General features: G+C 35.8%; 1 protein-coding gene across 1 annotated transcript in view; it reads right to left on the bottom strand.

The window, feature by feature from the left end:
• Positions 1–21,454, bottom strand: part of THADA (THADA armadillo repeat containing) — a gene marked incomplete at both ends in the record, with an annotated part of 312,306 nt that overhangs the window by 219,181 nt on the left and 71,671 nt on the right. Inside the window, 4 exons of the mRNA XM_079720411.1 lie at positions 1,733–1,824; positions 12,631–12,753; positions 17,001–17,114; positions 19,583–19,715. Coding sequence (XP_079576537.1) covers positions 1,733–1,824; positions 12,631–12,753; positions 17,001–17,114; positions 19,583–19,715 — 462 coding nt within the window. The remainder of the gene's footprint in view (positions 1–1,732; positions 1,825–12,630; positions 12,754–17,000; positions 17,115–19,582; positions 19,716–21,454) is intronic.

Below are 21,454 nucleotides of genomic sequence, written 5' to 3'. Positions count from 1 at the left end.
CTTCAGCTTTATTCAAAACAATTATATGAATATTCTATTTCCCTCTTTCTAGGAAAGTTACATATTTTGTAACCTTTCTTATTTATGAGGAATGAATTTATAATGGAGGTTCACATCAGCAAGCTGTGGCAAAGAGATTACAACAGTGTGGTTTCCCTGTGCTATTCTTCCACCCTCCTTCAGATGCAATCTACATAAAATGAATCTGATCATTTTCTCCTGTATAAAGCAAAATTTATATACACATCCAAGAATCACTCACTTCATAAAAAGTAAAAGGGAAAAAAAGCATTTCTTCATTTTCGAGTTCAGTTTTAAACATTCATTTCACTTGTTTGATAACCTCATATCATATTTTATTTATGCACTATTTATCATGGCCTTATAATATGATCAAACTGTTTTAAACCATAGCACTTTATTGAATTATTAACAAAATAAGCAAAGCTAAAAAGAAACAAATATTAGTGATTTCAAACTAGTGACAGGAAGAATTTATTTAGGAACCAGCTAAATAGTAAAAATTACAATCAACCTTTCAAAGGAATAATGTTATCATTATTAGAAATACAATTCAGCTAAAAAAAAAAAACTCTCTAGTATTTCCTTAGTATACTCAAGGAATTCACACTTACAGCCAACTGCTTTCCATTTAAATATTTATTGAATTTTATAGGGTGATAAATAGCAATTTAAATAACAATTCAGAACTACCAGTAGATTTCATTATATTTACCAACGGTGCATCATAAAATTATTTCATGATATTTTCTCATTCCTAAGACTCAGTTCCATCACAAGAAAATATATTTTAATAAACAAAAGCTTAAAACCTGACTTAAAAGTGTGATCATCAACTTTTTTAGGCAGGAGAGGAATAGGGCCTGATTTATCTCTAGAGCATCAAGAGAAAGACCACTGGGCCAAATCAGATATAGTAAATGAAGTTAAGAAATGATTAAGCATGCAGCGACAGTGACATCTAGTGTTAACAACTGCAAGCCACTAGACTAACACTAAACCCTCCTAAGTGCTAAAGAAACAGCTATTCAAAGCTTCTCTTCTTTAAAAACCAACAAACAGAACTTGTGCATTGTATCTAAAAATTACTCATAATCAAAATATTTCAGTAAGTTTTTTTCCCAGACGTTAAAAAAACCTTAAGAGGAAAATGTCTTAGAGAGTAAACATAACACCGAAGACCTAAAAGTAAAAAGCATTGTTTATTCTGTGTGACCAACATCCGTAACTGCTCCCCTTGGTTAGAGGTTAATGTAAAAGTAATCTGGGACATGTCCAGATGAGTGTACTATAAACATTTAAACTTCCAGTTACTATAAAAGCAAAGATATTGCACAAGCTAGTACCTGATGACACATCAAGAAAAAGCAATAAAGGACATTTCAGGAATACCTGAAGAAGACGTAAATCAAAAACAAAACAAAACAAAACAAAAAAACAAACTTTAGCTGTTGCACTGAGAAACAAGCTCTACATTTCAGCCCTTGCTACTCTGATATATATTTTTTTGCTGCTTTGAAAGGTCCACTTATTAAACAGTAGATATTTTTGCCCAAGGGCTTAGAATTTGGCAGCATAGGTTAATTTACCATAGTATTTTTATAGTTTTATGCTGTAGATGAATCTATAAAAGTAAGCAAAATTCCAAAAATTATTTTTGGCCAGGACAATATTTTGTAAAAAAGTAAAGTTAGCATTAGATGAAGCTTACCTATTTTTTTTGGAAAGTTCATCCTTTCCCCTTTTAACTCCAAATATTCTTGTGATCAACGTACTGAAGAGAAGTGTAGATGAATTTCTCACCTAATGTAAAAATAAATACACAATAAAGGTTAAGAAATATTCATGGCGTGAAACCAACATTTACAATGTTCAAACTAGACATTCAAAATCATTACCCGATTGCCTAGTGTGGGGCTAAAGAAGATGTGGTTTATGTCCATAAAAGAAGACAATTTTCAATAACTTTATAGTAATTACCTCAATGACTTCCTCTTAAACTGAGCTCTACAATCCAACCACATGCACACAACACAGCTTTTTCCTATACTTCTAATATTACCACCAACTGTTTTCATTATCTCTTTGTACTTGTATCATTAAATAACACTTAAAAAGAAACAATAAATTCATTTTCCCATATAATTTCTGATGATGAATATCCCAAGAAAGAGCTCAGCTCTTTCCTTTTATTTTCTGTAATCATTTACCTATGAAAAAATACTTATCAGACCTAACTCAAAGGATCCACATTATTAATATGGCCAAGAAAATATTTAATATCATATACAAAATGTTATTAACCACACAACTGCAGTAACTTAACAAAGTAATTTTAACCCTAAGATTATCTGAGGCAACTGGTTCACAGAAATAAGAAGAAAAAGCTATAAACATGAATCATTTCTTCAAATGGTAATAATAAAGCAGATCTATTTCCAAACCAATGTGTCAAGACGCTTTCCTACATCATAAAAATGTCGTGGTGCAGTGATTGAGAGTCCGCCTGCCGATGCAGGGGACGCGGGTTTGTGCCCTGGTTCGGGAAGATCCCACGTGCCGTGGAGCGGCTGGGCCCGTGAGCCATGGCCGCTGAACCTGCGCGTCCGGAGCCTGTGCCCCGCAACGGGAGAGGCCACAACAGTGAGAGGCCCGCGTACCACAAAAAAAAAAAAAAAAAAAAAAATGTCTTGAAAGCCATGGGATATTGGGCTTCCTCAATTACCTTGCCAAATCAGAGTAGAGATGTATAAATATATACTGACTTCCCTATAGTGTGTAAGGCCCTATACCAACCCCATGGAGAATGTCCAGAAATAGAACACACACACTTCCTGCTAACACAGAGCTTATATTCTAATTAGATAGGAGTCATATGGTGTGTTAAATAGCAATATAAGAAAAAAGGTAGTTAAAAGTAACAATGTAGGATTTAGAAGATAGCTTCCTGAAACCACTGCAGTAAGGATCACAACTCAAATGCCCATAAGGACAGTGAGTGACAGAGGCAGCAGAGGATTGGGTCTAATGCAGTCACTATTCAGCTTCAGCTGAAGTTGCTGCCTTGAGGGGAATGTAAGCCCAGTGTTGCCAGATCTTCTGCTTTTTCAAGAGAAGCCAGAAACCCCAACTTTTATGTGAAATCTATTTTGAAAAGTTGGCAACAAATTAAAGGAAAAAAAAAACTATTGTGGAAGCCAAATAAAACACAGTTGTGGGCCAGATTTGACCTATCAGCCACCAGTTTGCAACCTCTCCTCTAGAAGCACATGACTGACTCAATTTATGTGTGGTAACTCTTGAAATGGACCACAGATACTCAATTTATGTGTGGTAACTCTTGAAATGGACCACAGATACACTGGCACAATTCATACCATAATTGCAATAAAACCCTAAAATTGGACAAACCCACTTATGTCCATTCAACAGTTAACAAACATTAATGAAGTCCCTACTGTGTGCCTTGCCTAATATCCCCAAACACATCACTGTCCTGTTACTCTATCAACATCGCCTCTGTCCTAGCTCAGGTCTTGATTATCTCTCACCTAGGCCATTGACTTGGTTCCCAAAGACTCCTTAGGTTCAAGATGACTTGGTAACGTCATCCAGGACCCTATCGTCTCTCAAGAATCATACAAAAACATAAAAAGAAAAGAAAAATCAAAACACAAACTCCATCTTGCCCTAAACCAAACTTTCCGACAAAGACTGCCAGAAGCAGTAAACTTAAAACAGGAGTGTCTGAAGATGAAAGAGGATGCCTGCTGAGGCATACCTTATCAAAACTGTAGAGGATTGTTTTACAAAGTGAATGGGCACCCATCCGCCACCCCAACCAAGAAAGAAAACTCCCTTGTTTGATTTGACAGACTGAAGGCAGGAGACACATAATGTCTTTTAGTAATGTTAAGATGGATCAAACAGATTACCAGCTTGATCCATTCATCAAGTTCCCTCATTAGTAGCCAGTGATTATCATTACTTATTCCAGTAGGTATAGCAAATTAGTGATATTCTACTATCAATTAGTTACAATTTTCAGAAAAACTACCATTAAAAAAAAAAAGCTTTCCTTCATGAGCTATTTGGTCATTCTGTTATCAGTTAGTACAGAATTATTTCCATAAATTTACCAGTGTGCAGAATGAGTTCACGTCATAGCAATCTCCAAAGGTGACCAAATGATAAACTTTTAAGACATTTAAAAAAATTAATTTTCCTGTTATTGAGATAGAATTCACATCACCATCTTTGAGGTACTATTCAGTGGTTTTTACTATGTTCACAAAGTAGGAAACTATCACCACTACCTAATTCCAGAATATGTTCATTGACTCCAAAATGAAACCCTATACACATTAACAGTCATTTCCTATTCTCCCTCACTAGGCAAGTACTAATCTACTTTCTGTCTCTAGGGATTTGCCTATTCTGGATGTTTCATATTCATGAGATCACGTGACATGCAGCCTTTTATGTCTGGCTTCTTTCATTTAGCTTTCATTCTCAAGGTTCACCCATGTTGTAGCATGTATCAGTATGCCATTCCTTTCTATGGCTGAATAATAGTCCACTGAATGGATATACCACATTAAAAAAATCTATTCATCATTTGATGAACACTGGGTTGTTTCCACTTTTTGGCTATTATGGATAATGGTGCTATGAACACTCACATACAAGTTTCTGTGTGAACATGTTTTCACTTTTCTTGGGTATATACCAAGAAGTGAATCTGCTGGGTCACATGGTAACTCTATGTTAACCTTGGGAGAAACTGCCTAAGTGGCAGTACCATTTACATCCTTACCAGCACTGTATGAGAGTTCCATTTTCACCAGTTCTCCAAATCCTCCCCAATAATTGTTATGGTCCACCTTTTAAATTATAGCTATCCCACTGGATATGAAATGGTTATCTCACTGTGGTTTTGATTTGTGTTTTCCTGATAATGAATGATGTTAAGCATGTTTTCATGTACTTACTGGTCACTTGTGTATCTTTTTTGGTTTTTTTTTTTTGGAGAAATATATTCAAATTCATTGTCCATTTTTTAATTGGGTTCTTTTTATCATTGATTTGTAAGAGTTTTTTATATATCCTGGATACCAAATATATGATTATCAGATATATGATTTGCAAATATTTTCTCCCATTCTGTCAAATGTCTTTTCATTTTATTAGTGGTATGGCTTTGAAACACAGACATTTTAAATTTTGATCAATCTAATCTACCATTTTTCTTTTGTTGCTTGTGCTTTAGGTGTCCTATCTAAGAAGCCATTACCTAATCCAAGGTCACAAAGATTTATACTTACGTTTTCTTCTAAAGGTTTTATCATTTTGGCTCTTACATTTAGGACTTTGATCCATTTTGAGTTAATTTCTAAATATAGTATAAGATAGGAAGCAAAAGCATTCTTTTGCATGTGGATATTCAGTGGTCCCAGTACCATTTGTTGACAGACTATTCTTTCCCCCACTGAATTGTTTTGGCACCTTTTTAATTAAAAGTTAGGTTTTATTTCTGGACTCTTAATTCTGTTCCATTGATTTATATAAGTTTATCCTTAAGGCATTACCACACTGTCTTGATTACTGTTGCTTTGTGTAAGTCTTGAAATTTGGGTATGTGAGTCTTCCAATTCTGTTCTTTTCAAGGTTGTTCTGGCTATTCTGAGTCTCTTGCATTCTCTCTCAATTTTAGAATAAACTGGTCAATTTCTGCAAAAAAGTCAAAATAGAATTTTAACAGAGATTATAGTGAATCTGTAGATTGGGGAGTATTGCCATCTTAAGAATATTGTCTTCCAGTCCATGAATATGGAATATCTTCCCACTTATTTAGGCCTTCTTTAATTTCTTTCAACAATGGTTTGTAAGTTTCATTGCCCAAATCTTGTACTTCTTTTGTTACATTTATTCTTAAATATTTTATTCTTTTTGATTCTATTATAAATGGAAATGTTTTCTTAATTTCATTTTTTGATTATTCATTGGTAGTGTATAGAAATACAACTGATTTTTGTTAATTGATCTTGTGTCCTGCAACCTTGCTGAACTTGTTTATTAGCCCTAATTTGTGTGTGCGTGTGTGTGTGTGTGTGTGAACGCCTTAGGATTTTCTATATGTAAGTGCAACTGAAAAACAGAAATAGTTTTGCATCTTTCTTTCCAATCTGGCTGATATTATTTCTTATTATTGCCTAACTGCCCTACCTAAAACCTCCAGTACAATGTTGAATAGATGTGACAAGCGTGGATATTCTTGTCCTGTTCCTGATCTTAGGGGAAAGGCTTTCAGTCTTTTACCATTAAGTACATTGTTAGCTATGGATTTTTCATTAATACCCTTCATCAGATTGAGAAAGTTCCCTTCCATTTCTAATTTATTGAGTGTTTTTAACATGAAATGGTGTCGGACTGTGTCAACTGCCTTTTTGCCTCTGCTTAAATGATCATGTGGTTTTTGGTTCTTTAGTCTATTTGTACGGGTTATTAATTGATTTCCACATGTTGAAATATATATACTGTTTTAAAAGTGTAGAAGTTACACAGCATAACATTTTTAAAAGTTACTATAAATGTAGAGCAAAATAACTAGCATGAAGACTACTTGTTACTTAAGCTAGAAGAGTGTCCTTGTTTCTGTGTGACAGTATTAATAGTTCAAGGACATCTGTTTCAGGTACCCCTTTTTATTTTCTAATATTTCATCCATATTTTCTGTCCCTGTTCACTATAAAGCTAATGAGGAGGGGAACTAGGTAGAAGTACAATTGAGAACAAGGTTGTGACTAACTGACAAACTACATTATCAACTCCTAAAACATGGATAGTAAATACTAACGTGATTCACTGATGTTAAATCTTAACGTGGGTAATGAAAAAGTTCATATACAGTGTTAGTATATTTTGAAAAACTCATAGTAGTAATGGCAATGAAAACAGTCCTGTTTATTAGGAAGGAAGGACCAAGGAGAGTGCAAGTAAAAAGGAAAGTAACAATTGAAAAGAGCAAGTAGTAATAAAGTTAGAAATGGAGAGAACAGAACGGCTGCCAAATAACTCCAACTATAATCAATCCTTATCACAAGGAAAACACCAGAAAACCTGTTCTCTTACTACCTTCCCCATCAAGTCCCCAACATACAGTTGATAGACTTGGTATTCAGCTACAAACTGACAACTGCTGCCAAAGTTTTCCCCTTCTGTTAGCTGATTACATATGCTTTTTCTTTCCTTTGTAGTACAAAAGAGTTTCCAAACAGATTTCTGTAAGATACAGAAGAGTTAGGTAAGTGAAAATTAGGTTTCACAAAGCAGTGTGTGTGTGTATGTGTGTATATATGTATATGTCTACTTATGTATACTACATACTTTTCTTATACATTTGTCTTTTCTTATATAACATAAATGCTGCCTTAACAACTATTTAAAAAATATGAATGGAGAACCTATCATGTGCAATCACTATGTGGTACAATCATTTACACACCATATACCTTCACCCTTTATGGACAGTCACATCCTTGAAGATGGGATCTGCATATAATATTATGAAATATTTTGTCTAGTGTACATAGTGCCAGTTTATAGTAGAAAGAAATACCTTCTGAAAAAATTAAATGGGATTTCGATTCTAATTTGCCTTCCATCACCTCTTAGCCACGGACCTTGAAAAAGACACTTAAAACTTCAGGTCACAAGTCCCTCATCTGAAATCCAGGAAAACTGTCCTATGATTTCTGGTCCTATGATTAAGGGGAGGGCCAGCCCTGTCTGGAATTCAGGGTGACTTTCTTCCAAAGTAGCAAGACACTTACCCCATGAGAAAAGAAGAGACGGAGCTTCCAGTAGCCCATGCACCACCTACAGGTGAATTAAGGAAAAAGTACTCTTCCTGTGAGTGAATAAAGCTCCACGCCAAGGCATGTAGTGTAATAAGCAGAGCATGGCTGAGTTTCAGCACCGCACAGCCCTCAGCCTGGCACCCTTGTGGCAACCTCACAACCACCAGCAGGGCCTGTCGACGGTGCCGAAAGAGGAATAGAGTGCACATGGCAGCACTAATGGGAAGATCTGAAAGGCTCTTTTTCTTCCTCAAACCCACTGCACACTGTAAACCAGAGCTGGCCTGAGGGAAGCAAAGTAAGATGTACCAGATAGAAATATAAACCTGGTGTGGGTCTTAGAAGGACCCTAAGGTGGCATACTCAATGGAGCTTCTGGGCAAGCTGGAAAGATGAGTTACCTGCCCTACAATGAGGATGCAGGGAAAGAAGATCAGGTAGCTGAACAAAAAAGGAAATGCCCAGAAATGTCTCAGTTTTCAAAACTTGCCCAGAAAATTCTGTTTCCATAGATATATGTATCTACAAATCACTTTGTTACGTAATTTTTAACTAAACTAGCTTCATCACTAAAATATGTGTTGAAGATTATCACTTGTCACCATCTTTACTAATATTTCTCTATTCTGAGCCACTATCATCACTTGGCAGAACTATTACAATAGCTTCCTGATTGGTCTTCCGCCTTCCCTCCTGCCACCTCACAATCGAGTCTTCACTTTTCACTACATCAGTCAAAGCCCATCATCCCCCTACTGTGAAACTCTCTCATGCAGGGTTTTTCAACAGCAGTGGAAGCCAAGTGTCAAACCCCAGACACCAATGGTGACTGTGGCTCATCCAGCCATTTCCAGATTCAGATGAGATACTACATCACAGGGCATGGGATCTGGCTTCTCTAGCAGCTGCTCAAGGGTTGTGTCAACACCTGTGCAAGTTGTGTTAATGCCCCAAGGGGTAAACTTTGACCAATACGAGAGAGAAGGTGGGACTGTTCCCAGAGTAGGTAGTTTCACATGGCCTGACTAGAAGATACACCACATGACCAGACAAGCAGCTCAGTTTTCCTGCAAGTTAAACTACAATGCCTGCTTGATAATGTCTCTTCTCTTTTCTTGCCTCACTTCCCTTTTTCCTTCATTCCTGCTGCTGTAGGTTTGTACCATTCAATAAAACCTTAGCAGCCAGGCTATACCTCCAGTTCTGTTTTCTAAGGACAGGGTCAAAACCATACAAGGTAAGTAAGATACACCTTCGCCATATTCCTATAATACCCAAAACTTTCCCCGATAATAGCACAGATTCTAGAATCACACAAATAATCGTTGTACGTCCTTGGACAAAGTTATTTCTCCTCTCTCCTCTCTTTATCTGTAAAATGGGGATTCTAATAACAGAATCTACCTAGCAGGATTGCTCTGAGCATGAACTGAGATAATCAATGTAAAGGATACCAAGCACATGGAAAACAGTCGATAAGACAGTCACTATTATGATTATGTCTTACTTATCCTTGTATTTCTAGTGTTTAATATTGTCTGTAACCAGTAGGTATGCCTAATGTCTTATATATATTTACAACAATACATTTCCCCTGGCTTTTAAAAATGCCTAATAGGTGGCAAAGATTGAGAGATTTGTGTGGTCTCAATACAAAGATTGAGGACTCTGTACAAACTATTAAATATACACATGAATGCTTCCTGGAAAAGGTTCCTTTACTGCAAAATTAAAATTAAGCTTATTTTACTTTTTTTTTTATCTAACTTACCAGGAAAAACAATTAAGCCAAAAGTACAGATGGAGTCACCTTTAGGTACAAGATATATTCCTGAGAAGATGTGTACAAATCAGATTTCTGTAAATCAAACCATATTTCACACACAGTCAGGAAAAACCACTCTTTAAACAACTTCACACAGAATGCTATGGTTAATTGTTTTGTAAAATGAAGACTTCTTCACATTCATTGAGTATGTTGACATGGTTCTGGCGTAACTTAGATTAGGTTTTTATATGGAAGGAAACAGAACAATTGATATATTTAAGTCAGAGTATGGATCATTATAGCTGTGATGTTTATTTTCTCTGGTAAAGCAAATAAACTGAATAGAAACAAAAAAGATTCCTTTAAAACACGTGTTAAGGGCTTCCCTGGTGGCGCAGTGGTTGAGAGTCCGCCCGCCGATGCAGGGGACACGGGTTCGTGCCCCAGTCTGGGAAGATCCCACATGCCGCGGAGCAGCTGGGCCTGTGAGCCGTGGCCACTGGGCCTGCGTGTCCGGAGCCTGTGCTCCGCAACGGGAGAGGCCACAACAGTGAGAGGCCCATGTAACGCAAAAAAAAAAAAAAAAAAAAAAAACGTGTTAAAAGGGAAGATTCCCGCCCCATATAAAACTATACATAAGCACTTATATATATTTGTGCAGGCTTTTATAGATTATGTGTACATATGAGTACTACACACACATAAAAGCCACATAGAAAAAAGAGAAAGAAAACATATTCGAATGCTAAAGACTATTATATCTGTGTGGTAGTTAAACTGGTGACTTTTCCTTTTCCTTTTATGCTTGTATTTTCAGACTTTCTGCAGTGCCCATGTGTTACTGTTTAAAAGGTCTCCAAAAAAGACTTTAAAAAAAAAAGATCCATTCATTTCTGATACTTTCAGTTTTCCTAAAGTTGGAAAAGTCACCAGGTTTCACTCTCCGAAAGCCCTTTCATAGAGAACATTTCTCTGTTCATCTGGAATGAATGGCTTAAAGAAAACAATACTGACATTTCTGGCAATCAGCTTTATGATCTCTATTCTTCCTGATGGTCAAGCCACATTCCTACCTACCTCTCCTGACAGTATACAGGTATTGCTCCGTTTTCCTGTAAATGTAAAAGGTAAACACCGTGTCCTCAGGAGTAGTTAGGCAATGCTCCTAGACAGAATTTCAGACATTTATCTTTCTTACAGGAAGATGTACGATTTTCCAGGCAACAGTTGGCAATCTTGAGGATTCCTCTTTACATTGGGAGTCTGTGCTTTGGGCTCCACTGCAATATACTGACTCTCAATTAGAGGCTCATCAGAGAGTTATGAATTGGTTTGTGCAGCTCACTAATTGGAAAGCCTGCCTTTCTAGTAAATTCTCCATTCTGCAGGTAATATATTAAGGTCTAGCTTCTTTTCTCCTCTCCCTTTGTCAGTCTTTTTTTTTTTTAACACTACACTCAAGTGCCTACAAACCACAGGTTAGTCTCCTTTATTCTAGAAGGCACAATGATGTAGAAAAAACAATAAAATCATGGTGTTTCTCCCAGGAATTATTTTTTAAAAGTGAAAGTTTACTTTCTTTAATCTGAAAACTGTACTGGGTATTGCCCACAATCTTAGAGTTCTGAATCAAAAAGTTTCTGGATGGTAATCATATTGCAAAAAACAAAAGAAAACAAACAAAAAAAGTGACTCAGCATTTAACCTCCCCCATTTTCATGTTTTACATCTGTTTTTTTCACCTTTTGATAAGTATATTTCCAGCATTCGCTCAACACGCTGATACCCAGAGCTCACAACAGACACATTCAGATACTCAGAGTCATTCTGCTTCCAGTTCAACATCAAGTGCAATCAAAACATCAAACGAGATACCACTTCACACCTGTTAGGATGGCTGTTACCAAAAAAATAGAAAATAACAAGTGCTGGTGAGGATGTGAAGAAAATGGAACTCTAATGGGAGTATAAAATGGTGCTGCCACTGTGGAACACAGTTTGACAGTTCCTCAAAAAATTAAATACAGAATTACTATATGATATACACAAATGAATTGAAAGCAGGGACGCAAACAGATACTTGTACACCAATGTTCACTGCAGCATTATTCACCCTAGCCAAAAAGAAACAGCTTAAGTGTCCATCAACAGATGAAAGAATAAACAAAATGTCATATATCCATATGATGGAATTTCATTCAGCCTTAAAAAGGAATGAAATTATGATACATGCTACAACATGGATGAACCCTGAAAACACTATGCTAAATGAAACAATCCAGATATGAAAGGACAAATATATGATTCCACTTACATGAGGTACTTAGAATAGGCAAATTCATAGAGACAAAAAGAAGAAGAGAGGTTACCAGGGACTGGGGGAAGGGGGATGTGGGGAGTTACTATTTAATGGGTACAGTTTCTGTTTGGGAAGATGAAAAAGTTCTGAAAATGGAGAGTGGTGATGACTGCACAACACTGTGAATGTTTTTAATGCCACTGAATTGTATACTTAAAAATAGTTAAAATGGTCAGTTTTTAAATAAAGATAATTGACAGTTTAAACAAAAATAATAACAATGTAGTATGGGTTTACAATATACATAAAAGTAAAATGTATAATAAAAGCACAAAGATTGGGAGGAGAGAAATGGGAGTATATATTGCTAGGTTCTTATACTTTAAGATGGTAAAATATTACTTGAGGGCAGACTGTGATGTTAAAGATATATACTATAAACTCTAAAGCAAATACTAAAATAAGAAAACAAAGAGTTATGGCTAATAAGCCAACAAAGGAGACAGAATGTAACCATAAAATACCAAGGGGCAAAATGTAGCTTGATCCAAGGATTTATCCCTTGGAGTAACTCCTTAATAAAATGCAGTACATATTTTGTATCATCCAGAGAAAGGTTCGTTTATTAAAACCTACTCAGAGGTATAACTAAGTCAATGAAAATAAATAGCAAATGCACTTACTGCCCAGACTGGTGATGTAAAGCCCAGAATTGCAGCCTTAGCTCCATCAGCAACGTAAGGGATAATAATTTCTCCCAGACGTGTATCTCTGAACAAGGCTCTAAGGATATTTAAAGCATGAACCTAGAATAAAAAGTTCAAAATCAGTTGTAGGTTGAAGACTGTGGTAATTCCAAATCTGTACATATCCAGTAGCATAGCCTCCAAACAAAAAAATTACCAAATTACAAGAAGAAATGGATAATTCACAAATAAAATAGATTTTAATAAAACATGCCTAATGATTGATAAATCAATTTGCTTAAGTTAGCAAGATTTGAACAATGCAATACAAAAGTTTGATCCAATGGACCTATGTAGAATCCTGCACCTAGCAAATAGAGACAATACATTCTTTTCAAGCACACATGAAAACATTTATTTTTTAAAATGACCTCAAACTTAGCCACAAAGCCTCAACAAACACCAAAAAAATTAATTTCTTACAGATTATGCTCTGATCATAGTGGAATTAAGTTAGGAATCAGTTTCTTTACATAATTTTATTTTATTTTTTTATTTTTCTAGAAAACTTAAATTTATTTAGTTGTTAGGAATCTTACATTGATTACCCATGCATATAGAGGGCAAAGTCACTAAGTATTTACATAATTTTAAAACTGACACATTTTAAAACACTGGTCAAAGAAAAAAATTTTTAATATTTAGAGCTGAACAATAACGAAGATGCTACACAGACACTTGTGCGATGCGTTTAAGTGGAACATAAAAGAAATGTACACCTTAAATGGTGTCTATTAAAAAAAAAGGCAGGGCCTCCCTGGTGGCGCAGTGGTTGAGAGTCCGCCTGCCGATGCAGGGGATGCGGGTTCGTGCCCCGGTCTGGGAGGATCCCATGTGCCGCGGAGCGGCTGGGCCCGTGGGCCATGGCTGCTGAGCCTGCGCGTCCGGAGCCTGTGCTCCGCAACGGGAGAGGCCACAACGGTGAGAGGCCCGCGTACCACAAAAAAAAAAAAAAAAAAAAAAAAAAAAAAAAAAGGCAAACCATTATATACAGAATGGATAAAAACAAGGTCCTACTGTATAGCACAGGGGACTATATTCAAAATCCTGTGATAAACCATAAAAGAAAAGAAAATAAAAAAGAATGCATACATATGTATAACTGAATCACTGCTGTAGAGCAGAAATTAACACAAGACTGTAAATCAACTATACTTTAATAAAAAAATGAATTGGAAAAAACGTCCAATTAAGATGACAGAAAAAGAACAATAAACTCAAAAGAGAGAAAGAAAATTTTAAAGAGTAGAAAATTTTAAAACGTCAATGACATAACTATGAGCACTAACAAAATCAAAAGGTGATTCTTTGAAATAGAAACAAACCTCTGATGAGACTAACCAAGAAGAGAGAGAAGAAAATAAGCAATATCATGAATACCAAAGAGGACGTGACTAAAGGTACATCAGAGAATAAAACAAAAATATTTCTACCTTAGTCAATTAGAAAAATTAAGGCAAAATGAACAATTTCCTAGAAAACAGAACTAATCAAAACAAATTCAAGGACAAATGGAAGTTATATAGATATTACCATTATATAAAGAAAATCAATAGTTTAAAATCCTACTCATAGACCAAAAAGAAAGCAAGACACCAAACCCACCAAAATCACACACACACACAAAGACCCACATGATTTTATGGACGAATTCTACCAAATATTCAAAGAATAGATAATCCCAATCATATTTAAACTGTTAAGAGAAGATGCCCAAGTTTATTTTATCAGTCCAGTACCACCTGGCTATCAAAATAAGGTAGGGACAACTACTTTGAGAAATGGTAGTATCTATTAAAGCTCAACATACACATACTCAATAAACCACTCCTAAGTATCTACTCAAAAGAAATGTACATATTTGTTCACCATTAGGCTTGTCAAAGAATGTTCTTAAAAGTACTGTTTTAATAACCCCAAATTTAAAACCACCCAAATGTTCATCGACAGAAGAATTGATAAATTGTATACTATTACATAGCAATGAAAATGAATAATTCATAACATGGATGGATATCGTAAACTTAATGTTCATCAAAAGAAATCATATCAAGAGTATATAATGTATGGTTACATTCACATGAAATTTTTAAAAAAACAGGTAAAGCTATGGTGTTAAAACTAAGCTAGTGGTTACATTTGGGGAAAAGGTGCTGATTAGAAGGGGGTATGAGTGGGCTTTCAGGTGCTAAAATGTTCTGTTTCTTGCTGGTTATAGAAATGTGTTCACTTTGTGGAGGCAAACATATTATTTGTACACATCTTTGTATGTTTGTTATAATTCAATAAAAAACTTTTACATAAAAATGAGGACAGGTACAGCATGAAAAAGGAAAACCACAGGTTACTCACTTATGAATCCAGTGAAAATATGTGAAAAAAATGTTTTTTTCAAATTTTTAGGTGAATCTAGCAATGTGTAAAAAAATCTATCATTTCAAAGTTGGGAGTTCATTCGCTGTAGGCAAAGATCCTATTATATTAAAAAGTCAATATAATTCACAATGTTTGCAAATTCTAGAAGAAAACATTTATCTCAAAAATGCTTGAAAGCATTCAATAAAATTTGGTTTCCTTGATAAGAGACACGTTAAAACCTACAGCAAATATCAGAAACAACATAAGGATGTCTGCTATCTCTATTTCTATACAAAACTGTACTCCAAGTGCCAGCCAGAAGAACAAGAAAAATTTTTTTTAAGAATTAGAAGAGGGCTTCCCTGGTGGTGCAGTGGTTGAGAGTCCGCCTGCCGATGCAGGGGACACAGGTTCGTGCCACGGTCTGGGAGGATCCCACATGCCGCGGAGCGGCTGGGCCCGTGAGCCATGGCCGCTGAGCCTGCGTGTCCGGAGCCTGTGCTCCGCAACGGGAGAGGCCACAACAGTGAGAGGCCCGCGTACCGCAAAAAAAAGCCCAAAAAAAACCCTAACTATAAAACAATGTGTAGATAACACAATTCATGTAAAAAAAAAAAGCTCTTAAAAGAATGAAAAAAATTCACGAAATGATTTGGTTTAATGATTACAGACGAGGAGGACCAAAGGGAAACAGAATATGGATGAAGCTACAGTGTATGCAACTGTATCTGTAACGTTTTACTTCTTAAACTTGGAACTGATTTCATGGATGTTGATTATTCACTGTACATTTTTACGTGCTGAAATATTTTCAAAGATAATAAAAAAATAATACAGAAGTAAACCACGGGAGGGGAGAAGAAAAGCAAATCATCATCCAACACCTAGAAGAACTGGTCAGTGATAAAATATTAAATTTTTACCAATTTAATAAAAATGATCACTAGTGGTAATTAATGACCTTGAAGCAGAATAAGGTAATAATTTAAAGTACTCTTTAAAACCAAATTTCACTATTTTCAGATGTTTTTATTAAACAATGGTATTTTTTTTAAGTGATAGTCTAAGAAAATGGCGCCAATTATATTTTTCACACTTTTTTGGGGAAAATAAAATGATCATTTCTGAAAAAATTTTATTTAAAATTTTTAAAGAAATTTCACATCGTATAGTCACAGGCCACTATGTGACATGTGTTAATAAACCCTATCCTTTCCCACCGGTCCACATTCTGGCCCATGGGCTTCCCTTTAATACCTCCCACAGGCTCTGACATAAAACCGTATGTACTTGACTGTAAATTTCAGCTCTCAGTCTGTTCTCTGACCTAGCATGGGCCTCCCACAGGTGGGTAGGAACATCCTACTATGAAGCATTTGCTGAGAAAGCCTAGACAAGAAGTATCTGACAGGTATGCACTACCATGGAATGGAGTGAAGCTGTGAGGAACACTTAACCCAAATTCATACACACACACATAAGTACCTACTTAACTCAACCTTAGCAGTGACAAAAAAAGGAGTATTAGCTAAAATTAAAATACGAATACACCCAAAGCCAGACACTACATTTTAGGGAAAGATCCAACTGCCGAATCATAAAATGTACATCGACTCAAAGAAGCACACGTGAAATTTGAAGGTGATAGCACATTCGTTTTTAAATTTTTACATACAGTTGGAATATTACAAAATATCTTGTCTAAATTGAATGTTTTCACCACAGTTTAAAAACAGATCATCTTGGTCAATCTATATCAACTAAAGCAATGGTTTATTTTGTGGACTGGAAAAACCAAACCAAAACAAAACCCCTCTGAGTAAGCTTCAAATGTCTGTCTTATCCTCAAGAGTTCTGTACCTTCAGCAGATTTTTTTTTTTCTTTTTAAGTACAGCAAAGATTTAAAACCACCGCCTTCCTAGCAGGGTTTGTATATTTCCATTATTACCTTAGGGACTGTGCTCTGTGAGTCATCTGTAGGTCCAGACAAAGAGATTAACTCCTTCATTGTTATTTTCAACAAATCCATTTTGCCTTTCTTAGGTTCAGATGCCAACAGTGCCTATGGAAAAACAAGACAGAAATTATCAGGACTATTATTTTATATACACCTGTTTGCTACTTCCCAGAATTGATTCCCCAATGCAAAATCCCCTTTATAAAAACATGTGGTGTTAAGCAAGTTAATTAAGCCATGTGGCCTTGGGCAAGCAGCTTAACCTCTCCATCCCTCAGATTCTTCGTCTGTAAAATTAGGTGGTAATATCAAAGCATCTCTAAGGTCACCTCCAGTTTGCTTATTAATTATGCAATTCTAAGAGGTTGAAAATGGCTCTTGTTGACAACTCTTCTGAGACCATAATTGGGTAGCAGGTCTCGGACACAATAAGCACGTCAGTTTTAATAACAAATTTATCCAACAAGAAACTTCTCTTTACTTGAAAAACAAAAAACCTCTGGATTAAATTTCTTGTAAGGATTTGGAAACTCCCTGGAGACTGATCAGTTATTTAATTCTTCACAAGAGTCTACCTGGAGGACTATCAAACTGTAGCACTGGAAACTCCATGGGACAAAAGGAAATACTACAAACTTCAAAGGGGGTCCTATATTTGAATATTCAAGAGGTGCTTATTTATTTTGTGTCTAACATTTTGCCAATATTCAATAAACATAAAAATAGGAATATCAAACCACTTGAGGCAATAGAAAGGAATGAAGTACTGATACATGTTACAATATGGATGAGCCTTGAAACATGATGCTAAGTGAAAGAGGACACAAAGACAACATATTATATGATCCCATTTATACAGAGACAGAAAATAGATTAGCGGCTGTGTAGCACTGGGAGTAATGGGGAGTTTTTCTCCATAGCTAACACCAAGCAGAGGTTTCCACCAGAACAAGAACATTACTTTATTGGTAAGTTATGCTAGGAAAAATGGGGCCTCTCTGAGCAGATTTTTCTGATAATTTAGATTTTATTCAATTAAAATAAACAAGAAATCTATATATGATTACTAATGTGTCTCCTGGGAACAATAGTTCTTTTTCCCCAAGAGCTGTGCATAGTTATAACATTCTTCCCAAGGCTGGGCTAAGAAGGTGCAGTCCTGACCCCTCTATCACTATGACCAATATGTAGTACTAGTTGGGAACCAGAGATGGAGGCACACAGCACAAAGATGCAACCAAACCTTGCTGTTGCATTAACACTTGTCCTCAGACAGACATATGAGGCAAAAACACACTAGGTCAGAATGAATCAGAGGCAGGAGAATGACCCACACTGGTCCAGAACGGGTCAGATCAAAGAGGAGTCGATTTCTGAAGGTCACCAAGATCTACCCAGCAGAATCACCTCGGTGATCTCTATGCCAAATCAACCTCCATGACTGGTGCCCATTGTCATAAAAATCATGACTCTGGGAATTTGAGGGAGGCATAAGAAAGGGAAGGAAAAAATGTTGGGGCACTAAAAAACAGACTTCATTTCACTTATTTTCATTGCTTTTTTTACACCACACCATTCCTAGATTTTATCTTCCTGAATATTAAACAAAGATCATTCAGGTCGGGTCTGATTTAGTATCGTGAGGACTTGGTTTTTATTCTTTGGATTCATAATGGTGACAGCCTCTTAATTTCAACACTGTGGAAATAAAATATTTTCTTATCGAGCAGCAATATCTGAGTATGCTGATATGAAGCAATCTTTAAGGTATAACATTAAGTGAAAAAAAGCAAGAGACAAAACAGTGTGTGGAGTTGCTTTCATCTGTGTTAAAAAAGAAAACACGTGCGTGTGCACACACACACACGCACACACATACACACCCAGCAGGGTGCCTGGGCTCAAGTCTTAGTTTTGCTCTTACTATCCCTGTGGCCATCAGCAAATCACTTACCTAACTTTTCTAAGGCCCAGTTTCTTCATCCACAATATACAGATGATCATAGGACCTACCTCGTAGGCCTTGAGGAAGGATTAAATGAGATAACATATGTGAAATAACCACTTATAAAAGTTAGCTACTATTAGGATTAGGATTATTTTATGCATGGATATTTTATAGAAAGATTCAAAAGAAATTGTTAACACTGGTTGCCTACAGAGTCTTAAGGGTCTTTGACATGAAAGGAAGAATATTTTTTCTAATTGAGAAAAGAAAAAAGGGCAGCATGCGCACTTCCTGGAAGTGAGCAATGAATGCACCACAGCGATGTCTTCCTACTTCACACACAGGCGGAAATCTCTACCACCCTCTGTTCATATTACAAGACTGACCTCTTAGAGGGTTTGTTCCAAGAAGAGATCTGTCACAGGAACACACTGTCCACACATTAAAACAAAATCACAAATGCTACAGTACTTGTGAAATGTACTATAGAGAAGACAGAAATGTCCCTTATGCAATATGCTTACTCACATGTCAGGGGGGTTAGAATACACTATTATCAAAAGACCAAAAACAAACAAACAAACAAACAAAGCCCCCAGCTATGATCCTGTAGATAAGTACCTACCTGTATGTAGAAAGGAATTCCAGCGCTGCGTCTTGTAGCACAGAGTTTAGATGAAGGATCACTGCATCTAATTTCCTCTAAAACATTCCATAACCACTCTTCCGGTAGCTTCTGCAGACTCAAATTAGGGCACCTAAAAGGCATATATAAAGCAAACATTTGGAATTATCAGGTACCAAAAAGTAAAAGCATAAACTATTGATATACATTAATACTGTTAGGAAAGAATAAACATCCTTACATTCGGAGGGAGGGAAGCTAAAAAATGTCTCACTTTCCACTTTTCACCTACCTTCTTCTTTATGATGGGTCTTAGCATTTGTAGCTATTATAGATTCCATTTCTTACAAAAGCATGAAGAGCATGTGTCTTGTGTGCAAATGAGCTTTATTTAATACCTAGGCCTGCACCCACGCCCAAAATGTTCTGAAGGTTAATCAAACTCTCACCAATGTTCTATATTGCAAAATTCAAGATTTCCAACAAGCAGAACATAACCTTATAGTTTACTGTAGTTTATATTCTACAATTACAGAGATTATACATATTCATATACACATTTTTGAAAGTGTATTTTAGTAATCATTTTAGCTTTCTCAAGTGTGGCCTATCACAAATAAAATTTTCATCCACATCCTATGGAGAATTAAAGCAAGTTATTTGGAAAGAACCTTAAACATTTTAAAGTTATTTGGACATTACTGTTAGTGAGATTCTGCTGTACTACGTTAATTGTTATTCTAGAGTGTTTAAAAACATGTGACTTTAAAAAAATGTTTCATCTTATGCCCTAATATACAGTTATATAACATTATCCTAAGAAATAGCATATTTAACGTTAGACAGGCACAATTATTTTAGAAGGATCATAATCGGATTTAACTAAAATTAATACGAAAATAAAGAGGTAAAGTCCAAAGGAAAAATACTCTCTCTTTTTTAAATTGAAGAAGACAGTCTACAGAAAGATAACTGATTTCTAATTTGTAGAGAGAATTAGAGCTCTTAGAAACGTGGGTTTTTTTGGTTTTTTTTAATTGAAGTATCATTGATTTACAATGTTGTGTTAGTTTCTGGTGGGGACTTTTTTTTCTTTATTTTAGTTTGGTGTTAAGATAGACAACATCAGTTTCTGACTAACATTCCAAATAGCAACTCAAATTTAGTTGTTTATGTCTTGTATAGAACAAAATATACATAAATAATACTACTTTGTAGGAGGCGTTTTTTAAAATTTGACATGGGCCTAAAAAACATTATTTCAGCCACAAATGTTACAACCAAATCTCCCTACTCCCAGCAGGCCCTGTGATTTTGAAGGTTTCCTTTTAGCCTAGCTTAAGGTCTATCACCTTGTTCCTGCTTCTTCCCCCTCAGCTACCTCAGCCATAAACACCAGCCATCAACAGACTGAACCACAAATTAAAAGAGATTCAAAGGCAGAACAACCAAGTGCAAAGTGTGAACCTTGTTTAGATTCCAACTTGAAAAATACAAATGTAAAAAAAGATACTTTGAAATAATACAGATAGTTATGTATATATTAGATTTTATATGACACCAAGGAATTATTTATAGGATGTGCCAAGGGCATTGGGGACATGGAAGAAAGTATTTTTTAGAGAGGCACACTGAGATGCATAGGAGTAAAAATAACATTTCAGGGATGTACTTTGTAACACTTCGGCAAAGGACAATGAAAGGGATAGATGAAGCAAGTGTGGCAAGGCAACTGCTGAATCTGGGTGATGGATAAAGGTGGTTCATTACATTATTCTCTCTCTCTCTCTCTCTCTCTATACATATATATATACACACACACACACACATACACATATACGTGTGTGTGTATATATGTTTGAAATTTTAATA

Source organism: Hyperoodon ampullatus (genome assembly GCF_949752795.1).
Source record: "Hyperoodon ampullatus genome assembly, chromosome: 15".
Classification (NCBI taxonomy): domain Eukaryota; kingdom Metazoa; phylum Chordata; class Mammalia; order Artiodactyla; family Ziphiidae; genus Hyperoodon; species Hyperoodon ampullatus.
This window is presented reverse-complemented; position numbering and strand designations above follow the sequence as displayed.